We start from the raw sequence: 18,803 nt of genomic DNA on the forward strand, positions 1-18,803 counted from the left end.
TGGATTTTTTCCCCCATTTTTCTCATCCATGTCTTTATGTAGTTTGTTTCGTTAGTAAGAAACACCACTTTTTATTGCCAGAGGCTCCTTCCAGATACTTAAAGGAGCTTATCTTTTTTTTTTACATCAGACCTACTATATAACATTAACCTTTACGTCATAAGTTTTCTTTTTCAAAGGCCCCTATGTTACAATTACTCATCAGATTTATCCTTTTTTAGACCTGACTGAATCCTCCATTCCCAGATGGTTATTGGAAATTGGTGGTATTTATCTCCACGGTTATGACAAAGAAGGCAACAAGTTGTGTAAGTATGTTTAACTGATGTACTGGCTTTTCAAGATTTTGAGATGCATTTATCTCAACTGAATAATAGGCAGAACCTTCTCCATATGTGGCACACATTAAGTTTCCTACAACTGGGGATCATTAAGGCCATCTTGACGGGGTGTCAGACCCTTAGTTGTATGTACTGTTTGCATTTTGATAAAGTAGGCAGTAAAGGCAAATGCCACATCCTGTAACACAGCCAAAATGTAATTTAGAGTCGTTCTCTTCTAATTTACTGATCTTAAAATTCAACCCAGTATTTTCATGGAAAATGTTTTCAACAGTCGCTGAGGGGTGTTAAGTGGACTTTTCAAGTCCAAGGTCCCACTGTCCCTGATCCCCCCCACCCCCGGTCTTCTCCCCTCAGCTTCTTGTGAAATCTGTGATAGCAGAAGGAACAGTAACCACCACCATCTCTGTCCCAGTGACTCCCTTATTACTCCTCCCTTCCCTTGTCCAGAATCCAGCTCCATTTGTAGCAAGGCTGGGAACTGGGCAGGAGGAGTGTCAGAGCTGCGTCCGAGCGCTTGCTTGCCCGCCACCACCCCCCTGCAGTGCGTCGTCCACTCCTGTCTCAACAGTATTCTCCCTGAATTTCCCTCCTGTTGCCAGCTCTCTTTCCCAGTATTCATTTCTTGTTTCTCTCATTCCGCCCCCCGCCCCCCTATCCCCGTCCTTACGAGCGCTTCCCTGGCTTTATGCCTTTCTTTGCTGTTTTTTCTTTCCAGCTGATACAGTCACCTTGGGTGATCTCAAGGACCTTGCCTCCCCACCAACAGTGATAACCCCACCCTGTCCAGGCTACAGGCACATATATGCCCAGCTACCTACTTGATTGGTGCCACCGGGTTGATGGCCGGCCACCTTCAACACAAAAGTGCCTCTGGGCTGCATCCCCTGGCCTGCCCTCCTTCTGTACCACCCAGCCCACACCATGGGCCCTTACCCTCCGTGGCTTCAGTGGAGCCCCTTCTCCATTTCCATCAGCTCTTCCTCAGTTCAGAGCCTAGCTGCTTTCCCAGGGCACAGCCAGTTGGGGTTCCTCCTCTGTCCCTTCCATGCTTCACTCGGTGCTGCTGCCTCCAAGGGATGTCTTCAATAGGAAAATCACACCTTAGCATTTGATCTGGAGGCCGTCCAGCCCAGCCCTTGAGCTTCTCCTCACAGCACTGGCCCCATGTTGCCCCAGCTGCCCTGCTCCCAGTGGTTTGCGGCACCCTGTGCCCACGCCCCACACGCACTCCTGCTCCTGGCGCATGCCGTCCTCGTGCCTCCAGCGAGGCTGCTGCTGCGTGGAGAGTGTTTGTTCTCATGCTTGACAGAACCACTGGCCTGCCCTCTTGTTGAGTTCCGCGAAGAGCACTTTTAGATGATTACCATACTGTTTGTTCACCTGCATCTTCTTTTCCCTCTTACTTCCTGGAGAAGTCTGTCTGTTTCCCCAAGGTGGGCATCGTGAGGGCATGATATACAGGAGTCTGCACCTTCTCTAAGGTTCTCCCGTGCACACTGTTTCTTATTTATTTATTTATTTATTTATTTATTTACTTACTTACTTACTTATTTCACTGTTTCTCATTTAAAAGAAGGAAGAGCCGTTTTTAATCTGAGAAAGGAAATAAATTGTAAATGAAGAACAATATTAAGGGAAAGGAATGATGTATGTGTAAAATAATATTATAATGACAGATATTTTTCTCCTTCTTATTCAATGTTCTGTTAAAAGTCTGGATCAGGGTGAAGTATCATGTAAAAGACCATAAAACCATGTTGGACAAAAAGAAGCTTATCGCATTCTGGTTGGAACGTTATGCTAAACGAGAAAATGGGAAACCCGTAACAGTGATGTTCGACCTGTCAGAGACTGGAATAAATAGCATCGTAAGCATTTCTTTAATTCACAAGTATCATTTATTGTCATGTCCTCGCCGCCACTCCTCCCAACCAAATATTGTGGGAACTTTGAGCTAACCTAGTTCTGTTTGGGATTGATTCTTTTCCTCCTCCGTTGTGAGTGAAGTTAGACATGAAATAGGATTGGCAAAGAAATACACTTGCTTCAGTATTTGGCATTGAAACTGTGTGTTTCCTAGAAATGTTCCTCATGTGATATGTAAGATGTCAAGGTGAGACATCTACTGTCAAAACTAATAACCTGAAGCACTTAACCCTGTACCTGGCACATAATAGTGCACTCAGTAAATAGCGAGACATGGGGGGGAGGTGTTTGCTTGATCTGGTTAGCTTTGGAAACCAGCTTTCTTCAGGTGATTCTGTCAAACTTAAGAAATAAGTAAAACCCACCAGTCTTTAATTTGGGCCCTTGTGACCTTAGTAACTACAAACCGTTCAGCAGCAATGGGGATCCTTTGGCACGTTTATTATAGCTGTTGTCTCTTGCATTTGAACCTTAGCTACTTCTGGTAGCAGTGAAGTGGCATTCACACACCTGCCTGAAGCAGTAGTGAAACCTTTTTGAAAATCCACTTGGCAAAGCATGTTAAGAAGCTTACGGTGTTTGTGTTCGTACTCTTTGCCTAGTAACTAACTTCTAGAAATCTACTTTAAATAAATACTCCCGAGTACAGAAAAAAGCAGTGTGTACCAAGTGCTTTTTTTTTTTTTTTTTTCAGAGTGTCGTTTAAAAAAGTGAAAACTTAGAAAAAAAATGTAAATGCCAGCATGGCCAAATGGTAAAATATGGTGTGTAAATTGAGTATGTGTATATATATAAAATGGTGTTTTTAAATAAGTGCTGGTAATATTAGAAAATATCTTTTTTAAAAAAAAAAGTCCTAGTGATACCAGCCACCAAAAAAGGAACTCTTAGACATTAAAAAAAAAAAAAACCCACAACAGCCTAAAGAGAATAATAATAAAAAAAAAAAAAACAACAGCCTAGAGAGAATAAGTGTTTTTTGGGTGGTGGGATCACACATTTTTATTTTCATCCTTATCTCTTTTTATATTTTAGGATTCCATTGCCCTCAATTTTTTCAATCTAGTTGCCATTTTTTTGAGTTTTAGATTACAGAGTAAATTGTTTTATACCCAAAGTCTAAATCAAAATAGATAAATAGGTATCCCATAAAAATTAATCATGATTCTGTCATCCTTTGTGTATGATTGTTTCTAATTATTAACCCAGAATCATAAACAAATGCTTTTTATTGCCAAACGTATGGGCAAGGAATTGTCTTGAACTGTCTGATTTTTTTTTTTTGCCAACTACTTATATGCTATCTCTTTAATTTATAAATAAGGTTTATTTGCATTGCTAACTGTTTAAATCATTATTGTTTTAAAATACCAAATCCTAATTGAGTTATTTTTATATATGACTCCCTTATGATTCACAGAGGATTTAAGTTGGTTATAAACATGTATGCAGAATTGCAAGGCAAAAAAAGTTAAAAATTATTTGTTAGAGTTGGGCCACTAATTGGGCTCTAATCTTTCATCTGCCTGCCTGAAAGACATGGAATCATTTAAAATTACTCAGTGGCCATACTTTAAAACCAGTGTCTTAGAAGAAATCTATTTGTTCCTGATACTTGAACTAGAGAAAAGTATTTCATGGGTCCCCAAAGGGAGGACATTTTATAAGATAATAAATAGTCCTTGAAGATTTCCTCACAGAATGTAGAGCAATAGGTTTCATGGAGCTTTAATATAGTACCCACTAATATACTTACACCAGTGGTATCCTATCAAATCCACTTGAATTAGCAGTAACTTGGGATTTAAAAGCAAGGCTATTCAATTAAAAGATGAAAACAAGAATATTGGATGGAGACTTTTTAGGCAAAGTCTCCGGAGGCCACAGATTATAGAACTAGTTATTTTGAGATACTTGACTCTTAAATACAAATTATTAAACTCGGTGCACAGTGGATATAATGATTAGTTATAAAGGTACTATTATATACTAGGATTTATTCCATAAAAAATACGTAAGACACTTAAGGATGCTTACTTCCAGTTTACTAAAATTAAAGATGCTACAACTCACATGCTGGGAGTGACTCTATAGACTCGTCTCTGGGACAACTCACCTTTCAGTAATTGATGAATTTAAGTTTGCCTGATTATCTTTCATCCTACAGTCCTTTTAAGAAGGCTGATCAGGATTAGTTAAGTCAGTTTGTGGCCATGGAATAACATGGAATGAAGTGATCCATGTGAATAGTGACCCTCATAACTGAATTTCACATTGCTGTGTTCAGTGCAGTAGAACCAAAGGAGAGTTATGTTCATAAAGTTTCCCAGGACTTGGAGTCAATGAAAACACTCGAATATAAACTAAAAAATTCTAGGTTTCTAAATAAGAGGAAAGAAGCTAGAAGCAAAGTAGATCTAGCACACTAATATGTTCAGATTAGCTATTGTGTAAAATATTGATAAAACATTTTATTGAAACTATTACAAGGTGCAGAAACTAGGTTTTAAAAGCAAATATAACAGAATTGATATATGTATTATCACTCCAAGTAGTGAGGTTGTAAAATGTATTGATTTACATTAAACTTAATTGTTAAACAGATTTTTAGAATTTCTCTATAGGGATTGCTTTTAGATCCACTTTATAATGCCATGTTACTTTAGTGGCCTCAAATATCTCACTAGTTTGAGGTAACATGAGTGTTGTTTAAGCACCTGATTTCTTTTTTGTTCACCTGATTTCTTTTACTTGATTTTAGGACTGATTATTATAAGTAGCTTAATAACTTAACACCTTAGAATATAGATATGTATTTATATATGAACTTATTTGTTAAAGAATTTCCTAATTTTTTAACTTGTTTTTAATAGTTTATTACCTTTAGGAATGTGCAATTTAAAATTCTCTGATGTAGATAGTCTTAAAGATTTTAATGTATAATCTTTGTTTTAGGACATGGACTTTGTACGCTTTATCATCAACTGCTTTAAGGTTTATTATCCTAAATACCTCTGTAAGTAACTTACTCCTTTATAAAAATACAATATATAGAAACTATAGACAATAGCTGAGGTTGTTTTATATTATTATAGACTTTAATGCTTGAAGTGTTATATTCTGATGAGGACCTTAAGTGTGTGCATAGAAGTTTAAGTGCATATCCTAGTAGATAATAAAGGAAATTTTCAGAATCATTGTCCTTTGTAGTTTTAAGAATTTAAGTTCTAAACTGTATAGATGACATCCTATAGCACACATACATGTATAGGGAAATAAAAATATACCTTTATTTCCAAGATTATCCCATTTTTATTCATCTTTCAATAAAAAAACTCATTTAAAAGAATATTTACTATATGTAACCTATTACATGTAAGAAACAGATAAACAATATTGATAAAGTATACTGTGTGATAAGCAGTACTCATACACAAAAAACACTTTCTGTGTTACTAATTACTATTTAAAAATTGTCATTAAGAAAACATTCGACTAGCATATACTGCATTTGAATCTGGCATTTAGAGTTTATTTTTAATTGTGATTTAGTGGATTTATCTGATGGTTTCCCTTTGGAGAAATCAAGATTTCTATCCCTCATAAACAGTCATATATTTTAACTCCAGTGAACGAAAAGTGAAAAAAAAAAAAAGAGAAGAGACACAAGGGGGATATCAGAAAATGGAAGCTCACAGTCTGCCTACACACACGCCTGGCAAATACTACAATTAAGGTCTTTTGAGACTCCTGATTTAGCTGACATTAAAGCTTAAAATCCCTAAATCATCTTACTTTGGCATGCTTTCACACTATTATTAATGTGAAATAAGGAACAGAAAACAAGTATGATGGATATCAAGGATCAGTGCCACTGCTACCCCTATGCTCTCATGTCTTCAGAGGGAGTATTCATGAACATTTTTAGGTAAAGAGAATGTCTGGTTGGGAAATCTGGCGGATCTGCTATTCCTTCTGAATTCTTCCTGGATCCGCCATGTATGTACCCTGATTCATTAAGTTTTATAGTACCAATCAGTGATCAATAGGGAATCTCTACCTCATATTATTAGCTTGTTCCTCTCATGTACAAAATGAAAATAAAATATCCACTTGTTTATTGAAAGATCTAAGAGTTTGTGAAGAGCCATTTCTAAATAGTAAATATCATTATTATCTTATAAAACATATTTAAGATTCTTTTGAGAGAACTTTTGATAAATTCATGGGTCTGTATAAAGATGAACTGGGACACTATTCATTCCAATTAATTACCTCTAGGTAATGTATATATATTCTACCTACATAATATAGTTTTGCAGACATTAAGTTTTGTAGAATCTTAAATTGATTATGCTTCACAATCTGTCATGAAATCCAACCATTCTTTCATAAAAACTTAAAGTTCAAATCTTGTTAGGCTACCATAGATGAAGGCTGACATATTAAGCATCAGGATACCTCTTTCAAGATTCTTTCTTTCTTACATGTACTTTACTCGTCTTATGTTACTTATAATCATTCTAGGTGGTTCTCTGCCTAGAGAAGAATGAAATTACATTTTGATTCATTTGGAATAGAACAATGAATTGGATGTCAAAACTTCCCTTTGTAGAGATGCCTGGGTGGCTAAGTGGTTGAATGTCTGCCTTCAGCTCAGGGCATGATCCTGGAGTCCCAGGATTGAGTCCTGAATCAGGCTCCCCTCAAGGAGCCTGCTTCTCCCTCTGCCTATTATGTTTCTGCCTCTCTCTGTGTGTCTCTCATGAATAAATAAAAAATAAAATTATAAAAAAACCCAAAACTTCACTTTGTAGAGGTTTCCCTTTTTAGTTCTTTTTCATAATTGTTACTAGGGCTATTTAAGTCTTCATCTAAACATGCAAATAATACTTCTGTATACTTGGAAATTATTGGCTTCCTGGGACTTATAATATAAAGAAAAGGATAAATTTTGTTCCTTAAAACATAATGATGTATTAAAACTGGGGGAGGGGGATGTGTGAGTGGTTTGACAATATAATCTCTAGGAAATTATTAAAACCAATAAATTAGACATCAAAGTCATTTTTTAGTTTTTAAATTTAAATTCAGTTAATCAACATATAGACATTGAAATCATTTTAAAGTTCACTGAACTTCAGCACTAATATGACATGCCACATCCAAAGACTCCACTTAACCATTTAACTATTTTCTTTTGTACCTTTCTGCAAACAACACAAGCAAGAAAAGAACAGACTATTTGCCAAAGTACAGTGATAATGCATTGGTCATTTCCCAAAAGCTACCCTGGGTGGGCCCCTCATCAGTGTGGGAAGTTAATTTGTTTCGAGCACCACTCACACTTCACTGAATTAGAACGGACTTGACCAGCTCAGTTTTTAGTTTGGTTTAGATCGCCAGCTTTTTCTAGACCAGGTAGGTGGAAGTGATATTACTATAGTGGTACTAAATCACATTGAATGAATTTTTTTTGGTCTTTCAGCAAAAATGGTGATCTTTGACATGCCTTGGATAATGAATGGTGAGTATATTACTTATACTTTGCTAAAACAAAATGTTTGATTCCCTTTTTCCCAATTTAGCCATATTTCTATGGTTGTTTAAAAATATATTTATCTAGTGCTTGCTGTGTACTCTCAAGAGGCTGGAGCTAGAACACTCAAAGGCTGTTCCTAAGCAAACCAGGTTAACATTCTGCCCCAAGGCTCTGGGGACATGCATTAGTCTTCTCTAAAAACAGCATCAAGATGTTCAGCCATTCAGGTAAAACTAGAGCCAGATGCCTCAGGTTGTCACCCACAGATGGGGCATGTCACAGAACACAGGCCTTGGCTAGATTTTCTCCTGGGCTTTGAGGAAGAAGGGGGATGAATCTGAAATTTACTCGAAATCTCTGTAGGCACATTACCCTTATATAAGACAGTCATGATACGTTTTTGGTAAAAACTTATTCTAAAAAGCATTGAAAAACACTCTATCAACTTTAACATGATTATAAATTTAATGTTATTTTCAGAATGTCCATTTTCATTTATGTTTGCGAGAGTCAATTGTTATACAGAAAGCAGTAGAGAAAACCAATGAAACTAAACCTTGGTTCTTTGAAAAGTTAAATAAAATTGACAAAACTTTAGCTAAACTGATGAAGAAAAAAAGAAAGACTCCAGTGATTAAAATCAAGAATGAAATAGATATCACTGCTGACCTTATAGAAATTAAAAGAATTATAAGAGATTACTGTGAACACTTGTATGCCAAGAAATTAGATGAATATAGATGAAATGGACAAATTCCTAGAAAGACAAAATACAGAAACAATTCAAGAAGAATCTGAATAGAAGTATGATGAAAGACATTAAATTAGTAATCAAAAAACTTCCCACAAAGAAAAGTCCAGGCCTAAATGACTTCACTGGTAAATTATAACAAAAATATAAAGAAGAATCAACACTAAACCTTTGCATACTCTTCCAAAATTAGAAGGGGGAACACTTCCCAACTCATCTTATGAGGCAAGTATATTCTAATAGCATTACAGGAAAGGAAAGCTAGAGACCAGTATCCCTGATGAATATAGATGGACCAACCCACAATTAAGTACTAACCAAACCTAGCACCATGACCAAGTAGGATTTATCTCAGGAATGCAAAGTTGGTTCAACATATGAAAATCAGTGTTATTCAACACATTAATAGACTAGAGGGAAAAATGCACATGATCACCTCAGACACAGAAAAAGCATTTGACAACACCTAGTACATTCTCATGATAAAAGCACTCAAGAAACTATGAATAAAAGGTGCAAAGAATTGTAACACCTATAGATATAGGGAGACTACAGTAGTCCACACAAGACTACCCTCACTTCTTGACACTACCTGTAAGTACAAGGGGTTTCCAAAAGCACCCTCAGATCCACGAGAATTACTCATAGACCTCACTGAAAGCTATTAGAGTTCTGGTTAATTACAGGAAAAGGATTATTACAGGAAAAAAAATGATTTAAATCAACCAAGGGAAGAAAAACATAGGGTGGAATTCAGGGTACCAAACAGGGAACACATTAGTTTCCCAGCATTTCTTTCCTGATAATTTGTTCAAATTTTCTAGTTCTTCCTGTTCAGGTTTGGTCATTTATATGTTTCCACAAAAGTTTCTTCTAGGTTGTCCAATCTGTTGGCATATAGTTTTTCATGATATTCTCTTATACTTGTTTGTACTTCTGTGGTGTTTGTTGTTAATTCTCCTCTTTAATTTGTGATGTTATTTATTTGGATCCTTTCTCTTTTTGATAAGTCTAGCTAGAGATTTATCAATCTTCTTGTTTTTTGTTTTTTGTTTTTTGTTTTTCAAAAAACCTGCTTCTGGTTTCATTGATCTGTTCTGTTGTTTTTTTAGTTCCTATATCATTTGTTTCTACTCTGATTTTTACTATTTCCTTCCTTCTGTTGGTTTTAGGTTTGGTTTGTTGTTCTTTTTCCAGATTCTTTAGGTATAAGGTCAGGTTGTTTATTTGTGATTTTTCTTGCTTCGTGAGGTGGGCTTTTATTGCTATAAAGTTCCCTTGTTAGACCTGCTTTTGCTGCATCCTGAAGGTTTTGAATCATTGTGTTTTCATTTATTTCCATGTACTTTATTTCTTTGATTTCCTGGTTGACCCATTCATTGTATAGTAACATGTTATTTAATCTCCATGTATTTGTGGTCTTTCCAGATTTTTTCTTGTGGTTGACCTCTAGTTTCATAGCATTGTGGGCAGAAAAAATACATAATATGACTGACCTTTTTGAATTTGTTGAGGCTTGTTTTATGGCCCGATAGGTGATCTGTTCTGGAGAATGTTCCATGTGCACTTGAAAAAACTGTGTGTTCTGCTGTTTTAGGATGGGATGTTCTGAAAGTATCTGTTAAATCCATCTGATTAGGGCAGCCCCGGTGGCGCAGCACTTTGGTGCTGCTTTCAGCCCGGGGCATGATCCTGGAGACCTGGGATCGAGTCCCATGTCAGGCTCCCCGCATGGTGCCTGCTTCTCCCTCTGTCTGTGTCTCTGCCTCTCTCTCTCTCTCTGTCTGTCTCTATGAATAAATAAATAAAATCTTTAAAAATAAATAAATCCATCTGATCTAGTGTGTCACTCAAAACCATTGTTTCCTTGTTCATTTTCTGTTTAGATGATCTGTCCATCAATGTGTCTTCTATTGTATTATTATTGATTAGTTCCTTTATGTTTCTTATTAACTGTTTTATGTATTTGGTGGCTCCCATGCTGGGTGGATATTTATAATTGTTGTTTCTTTTTGGGTTATCCCCTTTATGATTATTTAGCGTCCTTCTTTGTCTCTTGTTAGTCTTTGTTTTAAAGTCTAGTTTGTCCAATATAAGTATTGCTACTCTGGCTTTCTTTTGACATTGTTTTGCATGATAAATGTTGTTCCATCCCCTCACAGAGTTCTCTAAGTTTATTCTCATTTTGCATAATTCTTTTCTCTCTCTTTTGTTCATCTTGATTATTTTCCATTACTCTGTCTTCTAGGTCATTAATTCGTTCCTCTGTTTCTTCCATCCTGCTGCTCATTCCATCAAGTGTGTTTCTCATTTTGTTTATTGAGCTCTTTATCTCTGCTTTTATTCCTTATCTCTGTTAATGGTCTCACTAATGCTTTCCACTCTTCTCTCGAGTCCAGTGAATATCCTTATGATTATTGCTTTAAATTCTCCATCAGGGGGTGCCTGGGTGACTCAGTTGAGCATCCAACTCTTGGGATCTGCTTGGGTTGTGGCCTTGGGATCATGGGATCAAGCTCCATATTTGGCTCCACGTTCAGCCTCGAGTATACTTGAGACTCTATTTCTCCCTCTTCCTCTGCCCTTACCCCTGCTTGCTCTATCTCTAAAATAGATAAAATTTTTAAAAATAAAAATAAATAAATTCTCCATCAGGCATGTTACTTATATCTGTTTCACTTAGATCTCTTGCTGTGGCTTTGTCCTGTTCTTTAATTTGGGGCAAATTCCTCTGTCTTCTTACTTTGTCTAAGTCTCTGTGCCTGTTTCTGTGTGTTAGTAAAGGCAGCTCCATCTCCTGTTCTTCAGGGTAATGGCTTTGTGAAGAAGAGGTCCTGTAGTGGCCTGCTGCATAGCGTCCCCTCTTCCCCAGGGCCTGGCACTTCTGGGAGTGTCTCCAATGTGTGCTCCACATGCTCTGCTGTTGTGTCCTGACCACTTCATCCTTCAGGCCAGTCATCTGCAGAGGCTGTCTTTGCCTATTCAGGGCAGTATCTGGTGCCTAGCCTTCATGTGGCACATTTTAACTAGATGTGCTCTAGTCTGTGTGAAGTGAGACTTATCAGTGTTGCCCCAGGATCCAAGGCCTCACAAAACTCCTGAGTCAGGAAATGCAATGTTGGCAAGGGTTTGGTCCAATCTTCTGGGGGAGAAGGCCTGTAGACCTGGGGACTGAGGCAGGCATGACTGGGAAGGTTGTTTCTATTAGAGCACAGGGGTATAGAAGAGCTTAACATAAGCAAGTTAGGTAGCAAGTGTCAGTGCTGCGCTTGTTCCTGCAGATGGCCCTGTGCTTATGCTGAGGGGTGGGGGGGGGTGAAATGGCACCTGCCAGTTTCTTTGTTCCCCAAGGAGTCTCTCCATGAATGCTGCCTGTCTGGGACATGCTCCAAGATGAGCAAATGACCTCCGCACTGTGTGCCCCAGGCGCTCTTCAGATCGCTGTTCCCATACTGTATGTCTGTGGGCTATTTGTCCTGCCTTCTCTCCAAGAATAGCTTCAATGTCCTCTGAGCTCTCCCAGAGCCAAGCACACACTGACCTTTAAAACTCTAGGCTTGAAGCCCTGCTGATTGCAAAAACTCACAAAATTCAGGCCCTCCTATTTTCCAAGCCAATTGCTATGGGGATTTGTTTTCCCCACGTGCTCCCCTGTGTGCTAGTCTATCTCTTGCCCTTCTCCATGACCAAGGCTCCCTCCCCACTGCAGCAGCCACAGTCCATTTCTCTCCCAAGCCACGTCTCTGCACTTCCTACCTTCTTCAGTGTAGCCTCTTCTCTACTTTTAGCTGTGGAGATTATTGTGCCAGTCTTCAATTTCTGGGGCATTTAGGATGATCTGATAATTATCTAGTTCTCTTTGTGGGATGAGGCAAGCCTTAGGGTCCTCCTACTCTGCCACTGTCTTCCAAGATCTCTCTTGAGAAAGAACAGTCTCTTTAATAAATGATACTGGGACAATTGAATATCCATATTCAAAAGAATAAAGTTGGACCTCTACCTCCCTTAATATACCAAAATAAGTTCAAAATAGATCAGAGACCTAAATGTAAGAATTAGAACTATGAAACTCAGAAGAAACCCATAGGAATAAATCTTGGTGGCCTTGTATTAGGCAGTGGTTTCTTAGATAGGACACCAAAAAGCACAAGCAACAAAAGAAAAGAATAGATACATTGGACTTCATTAAAATTTAAACTTTCTACTTCAAAGGACACCATCCAGAAGGTGAAAAGACAACTCTTAGAATGGAATAAAGTATTTACAAATCATGCATCTGATAAGGGACCTACAACTAGAATATATAAGTAGCTTTTACAGCACAATAATAAGACAAATGGTCCAATTAAAAAGGGCAAAAGATTTGAATAGACATTTTTCTAAAGAAGATATGCAGATGGGCAATAAACACATAAAAATATGTTCAACATCATTAGTCATTAGAGAACTACAAGTCAACACCAAATGAGATATTACTTCACACCAACTAGGATGGCTAAAATAAAGAAAGGTAGTAACAAGTGTTGAGGATATGGAGAAATTAGAATCCTCATATATTACTGGGGAGAATATAAAATGGTATGGCCACTCTGGAAAGCAGTTTGGCAGTTCCTCAAAAAGTTAAACATAGAATAACCATATAAGTCAACAATTCCATTCCTAGGTATGTTCCCAAGAGAATTGAAAGCATATGCTTACACAAAAGCCTGTACACAGATGTTTACAGCAGTACTGGTCATAATAGTAAATAAGTGGAAAGCACTCAAATGTTATCAGTTGATGAATGGATAAACATTGTAGATCCATAAAATGGAATATTATTCAGCCATAAAAAGGAATTAAATGGGACACCTGGATAGCTCAGTGGTTGAACATCTGCCTTTGGCTCAGGGCATGATCCCAGGGTCCTGGGATCAAGTCCTACATCGGGCTCCCTGTGAGGAGTTTGCTTCTCTATGTCTCTGCCTCTCTGTGTGTGTGTCTGTCATGAATAAATAAAAAGGTTTTTTTTTAAAGGAATTAAATACTGATACATGCTACATGATAGATGACCCTTGAAAACATACTGAGTGAACAGAGCCAATAAAAAAAAAGCGTGGCTGTATAATGGCATTTATATGTAATATCCAAAATAGAAAAATCCAGAAAGTAGATTAGTGGTTGCCAGGGAATAGGGTAGGGAGGATAAGGAGAGATTGCTTATAGGTAGGGGTTTCTTTTTGCTGCTATGAACATCTTCTAAAATTAGATAGTGGTGATGGTTATACAACTGTCTGAAGACACTAAAAACCTCTGATGTGCATACTTTAAAAGGGCGAATTTTATGGTATGTAAATTATATCTCAATAAAGCTGTTATAAAAAATAAGATTTAGCACTTTAGTTAATTCAAGTAGCATAGCTTCAAACATGTCAACTCACAGACTTTTAAAATTGAAATTAATGAAAATGTAAATCTTATGTAAAATTCAAGCATAATTAGCCAAAGTAAAAATGCAGTTTTCTGAACCACTATTTAATTTTTATCATCCTGTTTTATTTCCTGATTTTTTTCATTGATGCCTTTGCAAATTTAATGCAGGATTCCTCTCTTAATTTCTTTAAAATGTATTTAGAATGTCAGAATGGAAACAAGGTTTAAAAAATTAAGTATAAATTAGAATAGCATGAAAGAACAAGATTGTAATTACTAAACAGCTGTGTTTGGTAACAGTGTATTCTTGTAGATTCCATAAATAAATTCCTCACAATTATATAAGCTGCAGGGCTTGGGAGAAAGGCAGAGAAGTTTAGGGGTTAGGATGAAGTTTGAGTCCAGCTCAAACCCACAACGAGGAGGGCTACTTTCTTCTCTTCTTGACTTCCTACTTGAGAAGGGTTTTCAGGTTGGAGGTTTATCAGAAGTGTAAGGAAAAATGACTCCTCCTCAAACCACAGTGCTATTTGATTCTGTGTCTGGGAATCTTAGTAGTAGGGATCATTGACAGATATGTACAGAAGCCAAAACCTTGATACGTTTATTGATGCACATCAAGGTGATTTAATCTTCCTGAATCTTGATGGGACATTTGAAACCCATGACAGATAGTCACAGTGTAAATGCCTATAGGAATTAGTGAATGTTAATTATCGTACCACAGAAAGATATATATGAACAGTTTAGCCCAAACCCATTTCAGAAGACCTACATTAGCACATACAATAAATTACTTGCAAAAGAGAATGAATTTAATGAAGTGACTGTTTTTTCCTCAGCTGCTTTCAAAATTGTGAAATCCTGGCTTGGCCCAGAAGCAGTGAGTTTGTTGAAGTTTACGAGTAAAAATGAAGTCCAAGACTATGTCAGCGTAGAATACCTGCCTCCCCACATGGGTGGAACTGTAAGTATAGTCCTTGGAATATGTTTCTAAAATAAGATTGGATCATGGCACATTAGGCTGTATTCTTTACTCAAGGAAAAAAGAAAAAGCAATATCTTAACATCCAAAGAGAGATCATAGATATTCCAAAATAACACCACTATAGACATTTTTATATAAGTTTTCAAGTTGTTAAATTTCATTTTTGAGTAGGTTCTATATTTACATGGTTCTAAGCTGAAAAGTATTCAGTATAAATATTCAGAAACAAATAATCAGTAAAAAGTCCGCTATCCCAATCACTCCCTTCGTCTCCCCAATTCCATTTCTTATATTTATTTCCGTGGATCTGTATTGCCTATGTAAGCACTACAGTACATATGTAAGACACATAAGCAAAAATATATGTAACTCTTCCTCCTCCTATCTCTTTTAAACAAGTAGTGTATCTTCACACCATTATACACCCTGCTTTTTTCTTTACAGCATGTCTTAGAGATCATTCCTAATCAACAGGACAAACTGTTTTACTCTTATTTGTGGCTACATAGTATTTCTGTATCTAGAGATGAACCATCAATTATCTAATTTGTAACCATCAGTTACTGATTTTTATGTGCCTTATTTTGCTTCCATTTGTTTACTGTTGAACATTCTTTTCACTTTAAAGGATAACATTATCAAGTTTTTTTTAAATGGTTTCACTACAAATAAGAGACCAGGAATAAGTAAGTTATGCGTTAAATTTTTAATACCAAAAAAATAAAATAAAATAAAATAAATTTTTAATACTACATAACAATGAAACATACTGTGATAATGATTTTTCTAATAAACTGTGAAAACCTATGGATTTGGTATGCTTTGGGTTAACTTGATTGATAATATTTCAGTTGTTTCATTTTTACAACCTACTTCCTGTACTGTCCATCTGGCAAAATTGTATTCAACCAGATTCAAGTGACTAGCAAGATAAAAAGTTTTGGTATATTCTTTTGTTTTCTTTCATTAGAAAAAACTTGAACCAGTATTTTTAATTTGAAGTTTGCAACTTTCCTATTTTGAAGTTTTATATTTTAACCTAGAAAAACACAGTATGGTTCATTTCAGGTACTACCTCAAGTTAAGTGAGCTGTTTGACGGATTTGCTTTTAATAATTTGCCCATAGTATTGTTATATCTTAAAATTAATGGCATCTAGTAAAAATTAGTTTTATTTTAGGGGTAGAAAATATTATCTCCCTTCGCTGTCATTAATGGTATATTTTTTCAGGACTGTACTCAGAATTGTAGTAGGACTACTATTCTTTAACATAACTTTTCCCCAAAATAATACATACACACCTTTTTTTTTTTTTAAAGCAAACAGTACCAAAAGACTGAAAAGTACAACAGTTTGATGAAAAGTATGTCTCCCTACCCAGGTTACTGCTCACTGCCATCAGTCACTGTTTCCAAGTTTTCGCTCCTGGAGATACTCTATTTTTTTCTACGTAGATCATGTACCACATATGTTGTTATACTGATTTTTCTACATCGTTTCTTGTTAGGTTATGCCATACTGATTCTTAGAGGTCTACCTGATTTTTTAAACCATTACATAATATTCCATTATATGGATGTGACATAATGTGCTTAATCCATTCTCTTTTGAGGAACTATTAGTTGTTTCCTAGTCTTGCCATTATTAATAGTGATTCTGTAAATATCCATGTAAATAAATCTTGGTACATGAGTGCAGCAGTGTAAGTAGAGGATGAACTCCTAAAGTTAAAACCATCAGGTCAACGGGTATTTGTAGTTGAAATTTTAATAGCCGTTGCCAGTTTCCCTCTAAAGAGATTGTGTTCATTTCCCAATAATGTGTGGCAATACTTGAACCACATCCATGCCAACACCACATACTCTCATTTTTGTAATCTTTGCCAGCCTTGGACGAAAAATACTGTGGTTTTAATTTGCATCTGTTATTGTAAGTGATGTTGAGCATTTTTTTATGATTTAAAATGTAGTCTATTCTTTTTCTGTGAATTGTACTTTCATTTTTTATTGTGTTGTTATTCTTTTCATATTGATTTGTATATATTAACAAAAGCTGTCTTGTTTCTGATACATGTGGTATGTGATTTTCCCAGTTGTGGCTTTAAAGAAAAAATACTTTCTTTAAGGGATTTTCTTGGCAGGGCATTGTGGTTGGTTGGTTGATGGCTGGGTTTTGTTTTTTGCAATTCAGAAATGTTTCATTTTAGTGTGCTCAATTTTTACCAATATTTTTATGCCTGTGAGGTTTTGTGCTATGATTAGAAACATCTTCACTACTTAGGTTTTGTGTTTTGTCTTCTATTTTTTAATCCATCTATGTGTTGTTCTGGAGGTTTTTTTTTTTGTTTTTTTTTTTTTAGAAAAAAAGCTTATATGGTTTTTTAAAAATATACACTTTTGGAGCACCCAGCTAGTTCCATCGGAACAGTGTGCTACTGTTCTCAAGGTTGTGGGCTTGAGCCCCACAGTGAGGGTGGCGATTACTAAAAAAAAAAAACAAAAACAAAAAAACAAAAGAACTTTAAAAAGAAATAATACACACTTCCAAGTTTTTATCCATCTGAAATTCTTTTTGGTGCAAAGTATGAACTAAAGATCCAAGTTGGTTCTTTTACAGATGGCTAGCCAGTTGTCCACACCATTTACTGCATTTACTGCTCTTTCCCTTTGTGTTTTGAAATGCTTCCTTTTTTAAAAATTTCACTAATTAAGTCTGGGTTTTGGTTTTGTGTGTGTTTTGGATTTCTTTTTGTTTTGGGGTTTTTTTATTTGTTTGTTATTTGCCAGGAGAGTGGGTTTTAATTTTACTTAGATAATTATTTCTCTACCCACCTCTTAGCAGGCTGTTATAAAATTCCTTTCTCTTAGGATCCTTTTAAGTATAGCTATCCACCACTAGTAGATGATGACTTCCAGACACCCTTGTGTGAAAATGGGCCTATTGCCAGTGAGGATGAAGCTTCAAGTAAAGAAGATATAGAAAGTGATGGCAAAGAAACCTTGGAAACCGTTTCTAATGAAGAACAAACAACTCTTCTAAAAAAGGTAACTTTCACAATAAAATGAAATTGAGTCACAAGCTGTGGCCTGTGCACAGTTCTATAACTAGCTAGGTAGTTTTGAGCAATTCACTGAACTTGCTGTCCTACCACATCTTTGTCTATAAAAAGAAGAAGAATGGAACTAGCTAACCAACAGTGTCACTGTGCTATATAAAAAGGCTTATTTCATGCATTTGTGTAAAAATAGGCAAAATGCACTTTGAGGGAATTGTTTGTGAAAGTATTGTTTATCTGAGATAAATAATTAGGTTAAAACTTTTTATCTACATCCTCTATTTCAGTTATGAAAGAACAGTTACCTTTTTACAAGTCATTAGGGGCTTGATAGAGGGATTAATATATAGAACGAATTTAAAGACTGTAAGGGAGAGATCATGTTATATTTTCTGTAGTGATTGATTTAAGTATGTACTCAAATCTTTGTTAATGATCATGTTCATATATGTTCAATATATAATTTAGGTGTGATAAACATATGTTAAAGATCATAATTTGGATTGAATTACTATAATGTTGGCTTTCTGACCTAATGAACTGCCCAGCTGTCAGCATGAAACTAAATTTCTTTATCTTTTCTTTCTCTTCTTCTTTTTTTTTTTTTTTTTTTTTTTTTGGTTTTTAGATTAATGTGACTGAACATACTTCCAAAGCTGAAGAAAATGAAAAGGTTGATTCCAAAATGAAAGCTTTCAAAAAACCATTGAGTGTGTTTAAAGGGCCCTTATTACACATCAGGTAACAATAGTTGAGGATTTTGTTAGCTATGCTTTTATAATCT

The 18,803-nt window shown here is 36.0% G+C and overlaps 1 protein-coding gene across 2 annotated transcripts in view; it reads left to right on the forward strand.

Moving 5' to 3' along the window:
• MOSPD2 (motile sperm domain containing 2) overlaps positions 1 to 18,803 on the forward strand; it is a 53,274-nt gene that overhangs the window by 20,768 nt on the left and 13,703 nt on the right. For both annotated transcript variants that reach the window (XM_038586862.1, XM_038586861.1), the window contains exons 4-10: positions 222 to 308; positions 2,058 to 2,212; positions 5,226 to 5,286; positions 7,759 to 7,797; positions 14,818 to 14,942; positions 17,832 to 18,008; positions 18,648 to 18,760. In XM_038586862.1, the coding sequence (XP_038442790.1) occupies positions 222 to 308; positions 2,058 to 2,212; positions 5,226 to 5,286; positions 7,759 to 7,797; positions 14,818 to 14,942; positions 17,832 to 18,008; positions 18,648 to 18,760 (757 nt within the window). The remainder of the gene's footprint in view (positions 1 to 221; positions 309 to 2,057; positions 2,213 to 5,225; positions 5,287 to 7,758; positions 7,798 to 14,817; positions 14,943 to 17,831; positions 18,009 to 18,647; positions 18,761 to 18,803) is intronic.

Source organism: Canis lupus, chromosome X (assembly GCF_011100685.1).
Source record: "Canis lupus familiaris isolate Mischka breed German Shepherd chromosome X, alternate assembly UU_Cfam_GSD_1.0, whole genome shotgun sequence".
NCBI classification, from domain to species: domain Eukaryota; kingdom Metazoa; phylum Chordata; class Mammalia; order Carnivora; family Canidae; genus Canis; species Canis lupus.